The 13,473-nt window shown below is 53.0% G+C and overlaps 1 protein-coding gene across 1 annotated transcript; it reads right to left on the bottom strand.

Moving 5' to 3' along the window:
• Window positions 1-1,119: 1,119 nt before the first annotated feature.
• Window positions 1,120-3,732, bottom strand: MNX1 (motor neuron and pancreas homeobox 1). Its single transcript, XM_065731584.1, has 3 exons — window positions 3,201-3,732; window positions 1,595-1,755; window positions 1,120-1,464 (listed from the first exon to the last, which is right to left on the bottom strand). Exons 1-3 carry the CDS (start codon window positions 3,730-3,732, stop codon window positions 1,120-1,122), a joined length of 1,038 nt encoding a protein of 345 aa, XP_065587656.1.
• Window positions 3,733-13,473: the final 9,741 nt, after the last annotated feature.

Genomic DNA, 13,473 nt, shown 5'->3' with positions numbered 1-13,473 from the left:
TGCGGAATGTCGGGCAGTAAACTCATAAATAACAGCGGTACCGCTAAATCCCATCCCGGAGAGCAGCACTTGAAGCAATCCGGGATCGGGAAGGGGTATCCTGCGTGCAGCCCCGCTGCGGTCTGGGTGAACGGGGGAAGTGAAAGTTAAGGGGGGAGAACTGTGAAAAGCTGCCTTAAAAATGACGACAATAATAAAATAAGAATTGGAATGCAGTAATAAAAAATGAAAAAGAATTTAAAACGAAAAACAAAGACAAAACCATATAATTTTCTAAATGCAAAAAAGTAAAACCATCACATATATGTGATGTATAAAATGTAGAAGGGAAAACGGGACGCTTTTCAGAGGTCTTGAGCCCGTTTTCCCCCGTACGAGAGGTTGAGGGTCCCCGCTCGTTGGTGGGGTTGAGCCCCGGGGAGCGGGCGGGGCCGAGGCAGTGATTGTATTTAAATGCGCTCTAATTGAGCCGGGGGAGCGCCGCTGTGACAACGATTGATCCGCGGATTTATTGGCGAGATAAAGCCCGGAGCGGCCGCGCTCGGCCATTGGAGGGGCTCTTCTCGGCCCCTGAGGGGGTTATGGGGCCACAGGAACCCCTCTCGCCCCACGGTACAGCCCCTCCTGCGAGTAATTAACGCCGTTTGGGATCTGCAGCCCTACAGGTGGGGGAATCGCAGCCCCTCCGCCCCAAGGAGCCATACACGTCCCCAGTACAAAACGCTCTTTATTTTTATTCCTCCCCCCCACCTCACAGCGGGAGGGATTGGGTAATAACTTAGCATGCATAAGTAGAGGAATTCGTTTTTTTATAAATACGATATACAAAAATAAAGGCAGTATCGAGATTTGCAGCAGTTTTAACGTTCATGACATAAACACTTTTCCCGATATATGGTAAGAGGGAATCGGTTCCGATACTCAGCGAACGTAGGGCAGGGCGGGGGAGGAGGGGGGGTTCAAGTCGCGGCCGCTTCTCAGTCAATAATAACACTGTGTAAATCCTCTCCCCCCGCCCGACAGACGGGAGATCTCCATTTGTGTCCCGCTCCGAGCAGGGAGGGATCGGGGCCAGGAGGCTTCGGCGCCGGGAGCGGCCCCGACGGGGCGGCCGGGAGCTCACTGCGGCTGTGCGGGGGGTGGCGGGGGGGCTCCGGGCCGACCCCCGGGCTGCGAGTCCTCCTCGTCCGCCTCGGAGCAGTCGGAGGAGTGGTATGGGCAGCACCGCTCGGCCTCAGCCTCCTCTTCCTCCTCTTCTTCCTCCTCCTCGTCTTCGGGCTCGCTGTCGGGCAGCTCCCGCAGCCGCCTCCCGCCGCCTTTCTCCGGGCCGGGCAGCAGCAGCTCCTCGGCCGCTTTGTCCTCTCCTCCTCCTCCCTTCTGCTTCTCAGCCTCCTGGGCCGCCTGCTCCTTCGCCTTTTTGCTGCGCTTCCATTTCATGCGGCGGTTCTGGAACCAAATCTTCACCTAGAAACGGGGGACAACCTCCTCATCCACTGCCCCTCGGCGGCACCCCCTCTACACTCCCCCACTAATTTTTTTTACTCCCCCCTTCCTTTTAGTTATCACTATTTTCCCTTTTTTTTTCTCCCCCCACCTGCGTCTCGGTGAGCATCAGCGACGTGGCCACCTCGAAGCGCTTGGGCCGGGAGAGGTACTTGTTGAGCTTGAACTGGTGCTCGAGCTCCAGCAGCTGCTGGCTGGTGAAAGCGGTGCGCGGCCGCCGGCACTTCCCCAGGAGGTTGGACTGCGCCTGAGCTGCGGGGGGGGAAGGAGGGGAACGCGGCCGTGAGCGCGGGGCGGCCCCGGGTGGGACGGGGACGACCGCGGAGCGCAGCGCGGAGGGAGCGGTGCTGGCGGGGGTCCCCCGTAGGGCCGAAAGGGGAGGGAGAAAGCAGTAAAGTCAAGAAAAATAAAATTAAGGAAAAAAAAATCTCTTCGTTTTCCCGAGGGCCGCACAACGAAACGCTGCCGGGAATCTGTACGAAGTGACACCGCGCTCTCCCGGGAGCGACGATTTGTTACGTTAAGCAAAGCCCGGCGGCGGCAATTAGAGGAATGCGTTAATTAATCCTAACCCGAACGGATGGGATGCGCTGATTAACCCCGACCCTAACGCGGCAGCGGCCCCGCACCGCTGCTGGGAAGCGCACCGATAAGGGCCGAGAGACGGGAAAAGAGAGACGGGAAAACGGCCTCGGAACGGGAAATATATATATTCTCTATACTATATTTTGCCAATTTTCTTCTTATGAAAAAGAACTCAAATCGAGGGTTTCATAAATAAAGGTGGGAGGGGGAGGATACCGCGCGGCTCTCACCGCCGTTTGGCACTTTCTCTCCTTCGGATCAGAAAACGGGAAAGGCGGCGGAGCGGCTCCGCTCGCGTTGCGGCAGAGGAAGGGGAAGGGCAGCGCGGGCCCGGGGGCATTTTCTCACCGCGGTGCGATTCTGCCATCCCCGTTTCCCCCCGCCCCTATTTGAGGGGCAGCGCTCGGACAGTGCTCCTCAGTGTTCCCCCCCCTTCCCCTGAACTCCGCAGTCCAAACAGCCGCAGCCCGAGAGCGAACAATGAGCTTTTTGTCTCCGCGAACGCGCGCGGCGTATGCAAAAAAAATAAAAAAAATCCACCTATATTTAAAATCGCGAGGGATTTTCGTTTGTTTTTCCCGGCGTGATTTTCGTCAAACCACACCAAACCTGCACGCGCAGTCCCCGCTCAGAGCTCCCACCTCCGCCAGCGCCTGACCCACACGCGTGGACGGTCCCCACCGCTCCGGTTCGGATGGCACCGCTCGCAGATCTCCCCGCGGTTATCCCGCGGCCCTCCACCACCTCCAACAAACGCGCAAAACCCGCGCAACCCCCCTCCAAGCCCCGAGCTCAGAGAACGGCGTCCTAAATCCGTTTTGCCGCTCAAAATAAAAATAGGAAAACACGCTCAAGGGGGATGCGCGGAGCTGACCCCGCAGGGCCATGGGGATGCGCGGAGCGGTGCCCGGCCCGCGCGTGGGAAAGGGGGAGGCAGCGGATCCTACGGAGGGAATAGCGCGGGACTGCGGGCGGATGTTATAATGGTCATTAAATTAAAGGAGTCATAATAATACACCCGGCCGCCGGCGCGAAGCCGCGGCACGGTTTAGCGAGGGGAAGCCTCGGGAGAGGGGGACCCGGAATTCAGGGAGGGAGCAGGGCATACTCACAGCCGAAGTCGGGCATTTTGGGCAGGATCATGCCGGCCGTGCTCGCCCGCAGCCACTGGTCCAGCTGGAAGGTGCCGGCGCTCAGCTTGATGGGGTCGGCGGAGGGATGCGCGGGGTGCGCTCCCTGCACTTGCGAATACGAATAGGAGAGCGCCGGGTGCTGCCCGCCCAGCGCCGGGTACCCGTACACCGGGTGCCCGTAGAGGCCCGGCCCGCCCGGCCCCGCGGGGTGCAGCCCCAGGGCGTGGTGCTGCGGGTGGCCGCCCCCGGGCCCCCCCCCGCCCAGGAAGGCGGCTTTGGGCAGCAGCGCGCAGTGCGCGGGCAGCAGGCGCGGCGGAGACGGGCTGTCGGTGCGCGGGCAGTCGGCGGCGGGGAGCTCGGAGGAGGAGGAGGACGACGACGAGGACGAAGACGGAGGGCTGCCGCCGCCGGAGCCGCCGGTGACCAGAGCCAGCGGAGCGCTCTGAGCCGCCGCCTTGGGGGGATCGACAGCCAGCAGCGCGTCGATGCGGAAATTTTTGGATTTTTCCATGGGAGCGGCGGGATGCGGCGCGATGCTGCGCGGCCCGGGCCGCGTCTCACGGCGCCGGGGGCGGAGTGCGGCCGCGCGGCGCGGAGCGCCCCTTCAAGGCCCCGCAGGCGGCTCCCATTGGGCCGCCGCCGCCGCCGCCTCCATTGGCGGTAGCGGGAGCCCGAGGCCGCCATTGGCCGTGCCGCGCACCTGTCACGGGTGGGGGCCGCCCCTCCCCCCACCCCCGCCCCCCACCCCCCGACGGCCCCGCCCCGGCCCCGCACCCGCGGGGAGAGCGCGGCCCGGCGGGACCCCGCGGTGGGAGGCGAAGGGCAGCGCGGTGCCCCCCCTCGCCGCTCTCCTCCTCCGTCTCCGTTCCCCCTCTCTCCCCGTGGCAGACGCACGGACGCTCAGCCCCGTCCCCACTCTTCCCACGCGCTCCCACCCCGTCGGGGCCGTCCCGCGCCCCCCCCCACTAGGGCGCAGTTGGTGCTCTCAGAGCCGCTCCGATTGTTCCGATGTTTTTTCCCAATCGAACAGTATCATTTTTCTTCAGTTTTTTCGCCTTTTTCCTTTTTTTCCTCCCTCTTCCTCTTTTCCCGTCGTTTTTTCCTTTTTTTCTTTCTATTCTTTTTCCCTTTCCCTCCTTTTCCTCTTTTTCCCTTTCCTTATTTTCGTTTTTTTTTCCCAATGTTCACCTTCTTCTATTTCCTTTTCTTTAATTTATTTATTTTCTTCCATTTCTTTCATTATTTTCTTTCCTTTTTTCCTCTTCCACTCTTTAATTTCCTTTCATTTTCCTTTTTTTCCTCCTTTTTATCTTTCCACTTCGTATTTTTCCTTTCCCCCTTTCCTTTTTTTCTTGTCTTTCTCTTTGCTTTTTCCTCCCCACCTTTTCTTTCCTTTTTCTTTTTGTCCTTTTCTCATTTATTTTTTCTATCTCTTTTCTTTTTTTCCTTTTTTCTATTTTGTTCTTATTCTTCTCCCTCCTCTTTTCCCTTTTCACATTTTTCCTCTTTTCTTATTTCTCCCTTTTCCTTTTCTTTCCTTTCTTCTTTCCCCTTTTTCCTTCTTTTCCCTTTTTCCGTTTCTTTTTCCTTCTATCTTTTCTACTATTTTTTCCAATTCTTTCCTTATTTTTCTATTTTCTCTTTATATTCCTTCTACTCCTTTCCTTTTTCTCTTATTTTCTTCCTTTCTCTTTCCCCTCTTCATTTTCCTAGTTCCCTTTCCCTGTTTTTCCTTTTATTTTTCCCTTTTCTACCTTTCCTTTTCCTTTCCTTCTCCCCCACTCCCCCCCCCTCCCGGGACACCCCGCACCCCCGCAGTTCCCACCTGTGTTGATCCAACTCCCTCCCGGTTTCCAACAATGAGCCGTTATCTCAGCAGCGATAGCAGCGTGCCGCCCGCCCCCGGTGCTCCCCTTTGACCCCCCCGTGCCCGGGGCACTCCGACCCCCCCCGCTCCCTTTGAAGGGCACCCCGGGACAGCCCCGTGGGAACGGCCGCAGCCCCGCGTGGGGTGGAGGGGACCCGCGGGATCCCCGCAGCCGCTCCGCACCTCTCTGCCTGCAGCGCGTCCTACACCGCGACATTCTGTAAGCAAGATAATGATACATACCCCCCCCCCCCCTTTTGATAGATGTGACACCCCCGGGATGGCTCTAAATGAGCCGCCCGCATCGACTGCGGATAATGGTGCGTTTATGAAAGCAATTTCGGTGCGAGCAGCGCAGGGTCTGCTCGGTGTAATCAGCCTGCTCGGCTAATGGACGGGGCGGGCGGAGAGCTATTGACACTCCGCTGCCCTTAACCTGTTTCCCAATAAAGCTGATTGGTTTTTGTCAATTCATCAGCTCACCGCCCTCGCTGCGACTGCATCAAAGCCGGATTTGCTCAGGGGAAATCAACAAGTCGCTGCGGGGGGGTGTGCGGGGCTCAACCCCCCACCCCCCCGGGCCGACACAGCCGTCGGGGTCTGCCCGGAAAGGGGAAACGTGGGACAGGCGGTGCCGGTGGCAGGGCTGGGTGACCCCCGGGTCCCCTCCTTGCGTCCCCCCCCCTCGGGCCCTATCCCTGGGTCCACCCTAGGTCCTATGGGGTCCTCCGGTGCCCTCCTCAGGTCCCCCTCCTGGGTCCACCCCCCCATTGTGTCCTATTAGGTCCGATTAGGTCCCATTCCTCGGTCTTCCTTAGGTCCCCCGCCGGTGCCCGCCCATGGGTCACCCCCGGTCCCCCCCACCAGGCAGGAGGTGTCAGCCCTGCAAAGAGCTTGGAAAGGTTTGCGGATGGGCCGCTCGAAACCCTCCCATCTTCTTCCCACCACAGCCGTCCATTTGGGGGAAAAAGCTGTCCCTGCGCGGGTAGGCCGCGATATTGGGATATTTCCTTTATATTTCCCCTTAAAAACTGTTTTATTTATTTAGTTGCTTGGTTGTTTCCTTTTTTTTTTTTTTCCTTCAAACCGACTTCCGAAGTTTCCTCGGACGTAACTGCTCACACAACCTCGGGCAAAAAAAGCCAGCATCGCTTCGTTGTTGCCAAAATCGCATCCCTGTTTCTACTCCCGTCGCAATCCCGGCACCGAATGCCTCTTTGTTTTATTTTATTTTATTATTATCTTTCCCTGGACTCACCGAAGCCCGACGGCCCCTGCTCGCCCCCCAGCCCCACCCGCAGCCCCCACCCGTGCGCGGCCCCTTTAAGCCCCGAGCGCCGGCCCCGCAGTCCACCCCCCTTCAATTTAATTTCATTAAAACAGAGCATGAATATTTCTATTAAACCTAAAATGAAATATGAAGCCATTTAGACTCTGCCTGCACCAATCACGCAGATTTATGGCTTTTATTCATCACATCAAGAGCTGGGAAAAATGAATTTTCTTCACCCAGGAAGGAAATAAAACCCCTGCCTTGGTCATTTCCAGAAAGCTGTTAATTTGCCCGTGTGGTAATTACTTTCACAATTAACTAAAATACAAATCAACCTGACAAATTGGGTTAGTTTATATATTAATTAGCCGCCTTAAATTTATTCATTATGAAAAGACAATTTCAGAGGACCCCGGGTGTCTGTTTTATCGCCATAAATTACGGTTAGGAAATGGGGGCCGATAAAATATCCCCTTACCGGAGGGCGGCGCGGGCGCGGGGAGCCGCTCCCGCTCCGCGGGCGCGCAATGGGCGCGGGGTCCCGCGGGAGGGGCCGTGGCCGCCCTCCCTCCCCCCCTCCCCTCGGGCTGCGCTGATTTAGCGCCGCGTCGATGGGATCATCGGCCGCCTTTTAGCTCGTGATCTTTATAAATGTCCCGCTATTAAATTAGAAAATGATTCTCTCCTCGTTTAATTGTATTCTTTCGTTTCTTATTTCCAATTAATTAGTCCTATCGACGTTGCAATATTTTAAATGACTGGAGTCCGTTTACAGTTTAAAATATATGGGTCAGCACATGCGATTTTAGACTCGGCAGAACTATATAATGCGGCTTTTAACTACTCCGCGCTCATACGTCTTCAGCACCTCCCCGAGCGCAGCGCCGGGAAACGCGGCGCGGATGTCACACACTGCGCGGATGTCGTACGATGCGCGGCTTTTGCGCGCGGCGCGGACGTTACGCTCTGCGCGGCTTTTGCGCGCCCCGCGGGCGCTGCGCTCAGCGGAGCCCGCAAGGAGCGGTGGGGGGGGGTTCTGAAAATGGCTCTGCGCCGCTATTTGCGACCAACTGCGGTGGGGACGGTGCTGAAGGTGGGACCCCCCCCACACACACACACTTTTACCTCTCCCCCCGCCGGGGCTGTCCCGTGCCACGGGACAGTGCCGCTTTTTGGGCTCCTCAGTCCCATTCGTGGGGGCTCAGAAAGCACCGAACGCGACAAAACCTCAGTGCGGCCGCTCCCAGCACCGATCCCACCCGCTGCCACCTGCGCGGCATCCATCACAGCCACTCTGGGAGGCAGTGGGATGTGACTCCACGGGGCCCTCACTGTGATGTAGCACTGATGAATGCCCGTTCATAAAATGATATAAAACTTACTTCTATTCTATCGCGCGGCCCCGAACCGCATCCCAGCCCATATTTCACGCCCGTGTTAATGTAACCGCTCGTTGCAAGAGGGCGATGGTGGTGATGTGGGGCTGTGAGGAGGGGTCTGCAGCGGGGGCAGGAAGAGGTTAGAGAAATTATTTCCAAAGCAGAAAATTGCTGTCTGCTCTAAATTATTCCAGGTGCTGCGAGGTCAGCGCGTGCCTCCGTCCTTCCACTCCGCGTGGGCGAGGGGACAGGTTTGCACTGGGCAGAAACCTGATGGTACGGGACAGTGTTGCCCCCTTGGCAGCAGGCAGCTAGCACACTGCTTCTGCCCTGAGCGATTCTTGAGGCTCTGCATCCTTCATCATTCTCTGCTCCCCATCACAATCGGCTCACATTCACATGGGGTTTGATCTGACCCAGGGCCCTTGGTTCTCAGTGCCTAAAAATCCGATGGTTTGGTGGCGGAGCCCGCAGGACGGATACCTGTGGCTCCTCCCTCCCCTTTGGCTTTTGGATCTCTGCTCTGAGTGCACTCGGCCAGACGCGTTGCTCTCATCGGGTTTCTGCAGGCTGAGGGCTCTGCTTGGCACCGGGCCCGCTTCGAAACAGCTCGTGCTCTTTTATTTCCTTTTTCTTCTTTTTTAAGCCGCATACCAGGGATGGTGATGTGCATGCATAATGCTGTGCGAGCCGGGATCGCGCTCTTGCAAAAAAGATCAAACTGGGGAAGCGGGGAGGAGGCTGTGCACTGCTGATGGGGCTGGAAGAATAAAACAGAGGGACGGGACATAGTGGGGAATTCCACCTTTTTGGTTTCCTGCACGTCATTTAGGTACAGATAATAGAGAATCCACGGGATCGCTTGATGGGAAATACATTGGCGATACGATTTTAACTTGCAAAGCATACGCAACGATCGCAGTTTGGGTTTAATAATAAATTCAACTTTGAAGAAGCATTTGATTCAAACCTCTGCTTTCTCTAATGGCGTTCACACTTATTAATACCTGTCTAGCCAGCTAAAGAGGTTTTTAAAAGAGTGCGCCGGGTGTTCAGCAATTAGAGTGGCCATCTGCCCTTTATTAAAACTCCATTAACCTTTACATTAAAATACATTTAGAATGCAGACGTGCTGAAAATATCCAGCACAAATAACAGAGATAAATCGGAGCGATGTCCCTGCTCGCTGGCTGCTTTGTGCAGAGCACAGTGACTCGTGGCACCTCCAAGCTTCTGGGGGCAGATAGCGCCGTGGCATCAATTTTCCTATGCTGAGAATGGGAAATAATTATGAGGAGGTGATGGAATTTAATGCCATCTCTGCTGAAGACGTCGTGGAGCATGATCTTGTTTATAGCAGGCTAGAAAGTCATTTCAAGTTCACGTTGTTCATTGTGGAACTAACCGCTTTATTTCAGGGGCAGAACTGATATGCTTTGCTTACACACCTCTCGATTACAGCGGTGTCATGCCAGAGGGACCCGAGTAAATACAATGGCTGGAGGTTTTCTCAAAAGATTCTGACACATTTGGATTAAATTCAAAGCACTTCCAGTAGATCCCGTCACAGTTCTCCCCAGAGCCTCATGTGTGTCTGTAAGGCGTGAGAGAGGCAGCACTCCCCCTGCCTGAGTTACTGCTCCTGTGGGCAGAGCTGCCAACGTGCTCTGTCAATAAGTATCTCCCAAACACCCCTTCCACTTCTCCTTCTTCCAAAGCCCCCCAAGTTTGATCATCACGGGCTGTAACGCCTGAGCTGAAATATCTGCCTGATTTTTTTTTTAATTATTTTTCAACTCAGCAAGGAGGATTCAGCCCTTTCCAGGCAGGAGGTTAAGAGCCAACGACACCACTGCCTCTGCCCTATCAGTGTGGTGTCTGCATGCATGCTGAGCCATGATTTACAGCCACCCACGGGGCAGATCAGCTCCCCTGGCACAGGGGCACACCTCCTGTCACCGACCCCACAAACCCAGTCCTGGGCCACGTCATAAAACTGTCCAAAGCAGAAACTTTGTGAGCTCTGCAGCCCAGGTCATCTCTGCCTGGGATGTGAGGGTGCTTCCCTCCCTGCTGTGTGCACTGAGCAGCGAGAGGCTGCACAGCGATGGGTGGGTGAGGAGAGATTGGGATGGGATGAGGATGGGATGGGGATGGCATGGGAATGGGGATGGAACGGGGATGGGATTAGGATAGGAATAAGGGTAGGAATGGAGATGGGAATAGGGATAGGGAGAGGGATAAGGATAAGGATAGGGATAAGGACAGGAATGGGGTTGGGAATGGGGATAAGAATAAAGATTAAAAAGGGGATGGGGATGGGGAAGGCTGGGGAGGGTACCAGGGGGAGAGAAGTGATACTGGGAAGAAGCAGCATCAGTGTCTTGCAGGAGAGGCTACGGCTGTGCTCACTGGGGCTTGGAGAGGGGCTTAGGATTACAGTGCTCTCTTCTTGTCTTTGGAAAAATTCAAGCGTTTCAATTACACCTGAGAGAAAATGCATTAATTTGCCCTCACAGAGTGTTTCTCTGTAAGTTTTATGCCATTTGGGAATTTGTTTTCATTCAGAACAAACCCAAATGCCAAAACCACACAATTTCCACCAAACCACACATTCTGCTCCCTCCAAAGCCCTGGTCTGAGTGATTCTGATGCATCAGAAGCTGATGTTTAAATTCAGATCCCCCACTGATAAGAAAATGGTTCTGGGGAACTAAGTGAAACACTCGCAGCCTTTCAGATGCACTGTTGGTTCCATGGATTACTGTGCTATTTTCGTAATTGAATTTTTGATTGCAGAATCCACGTCTCCCTAGACTGAAAGATCATCATGGAAGAGAAGAAAGAGCTTAGCTTTCAAACTATTTTGTGGTTTTCTTAGCTGGACTTATATATGGTCCCTATATTGACAGTACTTTTTGATTAATATTGTGTATAACATTCCTTAATGCATCAGGAGAATTAATTATGCAGAAAGATTTGGGGCACCTGGACGTTCCATTGATGAAATGATGTTTTATTGACAAAACGACAGTTTAATACGGAGCTCTCCTAAAGCTCTCCAGTGAACGGGTCGTTTGCTGCAGTTAGCAGAATGACAGGAGTGGACACAGAAAGGATCATACAATCATGGCTTGGCTTGGAAGGGACCTTAAAGATCATCCAGTTCCAATCCCCCTGCCACAGCATTGGAAAAAAAAGCTTTTGAAAGCTTACAAGTGACTTTGGAGTCACATACGACATGACCTGGGTCTTTATTCATGCAGGCAATGCACACAAGAAATCATACCCTTTATCAAAAGCTTAGCTTCTCTTTAAAAATTGGAGTGTAGAGGCAGTCCTGGTGATGGAGAATAATATTGACTTTCCATAGCTGATAGCATAGATCTGAGTGTGCTGGGAGTTTTCCAGCTAGATGGTTTTTTGTTGTTGTTGTTTAGTTGTCTTTTTTTTTTTTTTCTTGGAAAATGCTGATTTATTGAAACTGAAACTTTCCATGGGAACATATCAGTACTGATTAAATTTTGCTGAGAGAGATTGCTAAGGTCTGAGCCAGAACTTCTGGCTGTAAGCAGAGTGAGGTCCCTGCATGGGGAGCGGCCAGCAGGTCAGGGCAGCCCTCTGTCTGGGTCAGGTAGAGGGGAGGACAGACTTCGAAGCTCTCCCATAACTGACACAGCCCTTGGGCTATTGCTTACTCCAAGGATCCTCTGCTCATCTTTCATAAAGCAAACTTGAAAACTCCCTGGGTATATTCTGCTGTGGAATGGGAAGTTTATTTCTTTTCCAGCTTTTTTTTTTCAGATTTAAATATTTATTTGCAAAAATCTTCGAAGATCTGACATGTTGAGCTATCAGTGGTGCAGCTGTTACTCCTCATTTAGACAGAGCACTGCAGTGCTCAATACGACTGCTTCTGAGAGGGTGTCTGGACATGAAGTCCAAAGACTGAATCCTATGGAAGCAAATTACTGGTAACTGCATTACGGTGATGCTATTATCAGTAAATGTTATTAGTGTGAGGATTTGTCCCCGTGTCAGGGCTATGTTAATACAATATTAGTGAGGTAGGTCTTTGGTGTCAACATGAGAATATCAAATGCAAGCGGAGGAAAATTGTATTGAATTGTGGAGATGATGGCAAATCAATGACACGGAAAATCTATGGAGAGCAGTTCGTCGTGACACGAGAAAGCAGTGTCCGCATAAATCAGTAGAGACCAATGGACACTGAAAAGGAATTTCCATGCAAGATTAAGTGGACATTGTTATCATGCCAGGACTATGTGAAATAAGTGCAAAATGAGGATGATGCTGAGATAACAACATTTAGACCAACAAACAACATTTAGACCAATCAGTTGACATTTAGACCAAACAATGTCAACTGAAATTACTCTCCCATAAGGAGAAAACAAAAGACTAATGGCCAGCTCAGTTACAAGCTCTGACAGCAGCAGTAGCAGCTATTGGGATAACTGATGGATCAGGATGATGGCTCAACGCCCTACTGTGTTTGGTAGTGGGCAAACACACCCATGCCACCATCCCTGGCCCAAATCTGCCTGGTACGGGCTACAGCAGAGGCTTGTAAAGGGGGCAGTAACATACTGAAAGACCATAGAATCATTTAATATTTTGAGTTGGAAGAGGCTTTAATATGTTGCCTAGTCCAAATCCCCTGCAGTGAACAAGGACATCACCAAAGTGGAACTCACTTTGGTACCACCAACTTAGAAGAAACAGCAAAAGAGGTTAAGATGGGAGGCAGTCTGGGCTGCAGCCACCATGCTGTGGTTGAGCTCATGATCTCGAGGAATGTGAGCTTGGCAAAGAGTGGAGTTAGGTCCCTGAACTTCAAGAGAACCAACATTAATCTGTTTAAGGATTTGTTGGATGAGATCCCCTGGGAAACTGTCCTTAGGGACAAGGGAAATGAACAGAGTGGGCAGCACTTTAGGGATGCCTTTCTGAGAGCTCAAGAACTCTCTGTCCCCCAGATTAAGAAATTAGATAAATAAGGTAGGAAACTAGCGTGGCTGAGCAAGGACCTGCTGGTCAGGCTGAGGGAAAAAGAAGGAAAAGTATTAGCAATGGAAGAGGGATTGGATGGCCTAGGAAGGATGCTGTCCAAATATGCAGGGATGGAGTCATAAAAGCAAGGTGAGGATGGAAATGAACTTGGTGAGGCATGTGGAAAACAACAGAAATACACTGGGCAAAAGAGACTGGCAAAGGAGAGCGTACCCCCCCCCGATAAATGAAAATGGGAGCTGGCTTTCTCAGATATGGGGAAGACTGAGATACTCCATGAGTTCTTTGCCTTGGTCTTCATGGCCAGTCAGACTTCTCATGCCTCTTGTGTCCCTGAAATTCTACATGAGGGTCAGTTGAGCATAATCACTCCCAGAGTAAGGGCAGAACAAGTCCAAGATCACCTTGTGATGCTGAATGTGTACAACTTTATGGGGCAAGATAACATGCATCCCAGGGTTCCAAAGGAGCTGTCTGACATGGTTGCCAGGATGCTCTCCATAATATTTGAAAAATGGTGGCTGTTAGATGAGAGGGTCCTGATGGATGGAAAGCTGGACCTGAGTCAGCACTGTGCTCCTGTAGCCCAGCAGGCCAACTGCATCCTGGGCTGCATCAACAGAGGGGTGGCAGCAGGGAGAGGGAAGGGACTGACTCCCTCTACTCCATCCTTGTAAGACTCCATCTGGAGTACTTCAC

The sequence above is a fragment of the Cyrtonyx montezumae genome, unplaced genomic scaffold (genome assembly GCF_038088225.1).
Source record: "Cyrtonyx montezumae isolate F1298 unplaced genomic scaffold, pur_monq_1.0 scaffold_14, whole genome shotgun sequence".
NCBI classification, from domain to species: Eukaryota; Metazoa; Chordata; class Aves; order Galliformes; family Odontophoridae; genus Cyrtonyx; species Cyrtonyx montezumae.
The sequence above is the reverse complement of the archived record's forward strand: the minus strand, read 5'-3'. Positions and strand labels throughout refer to the sequence as shown.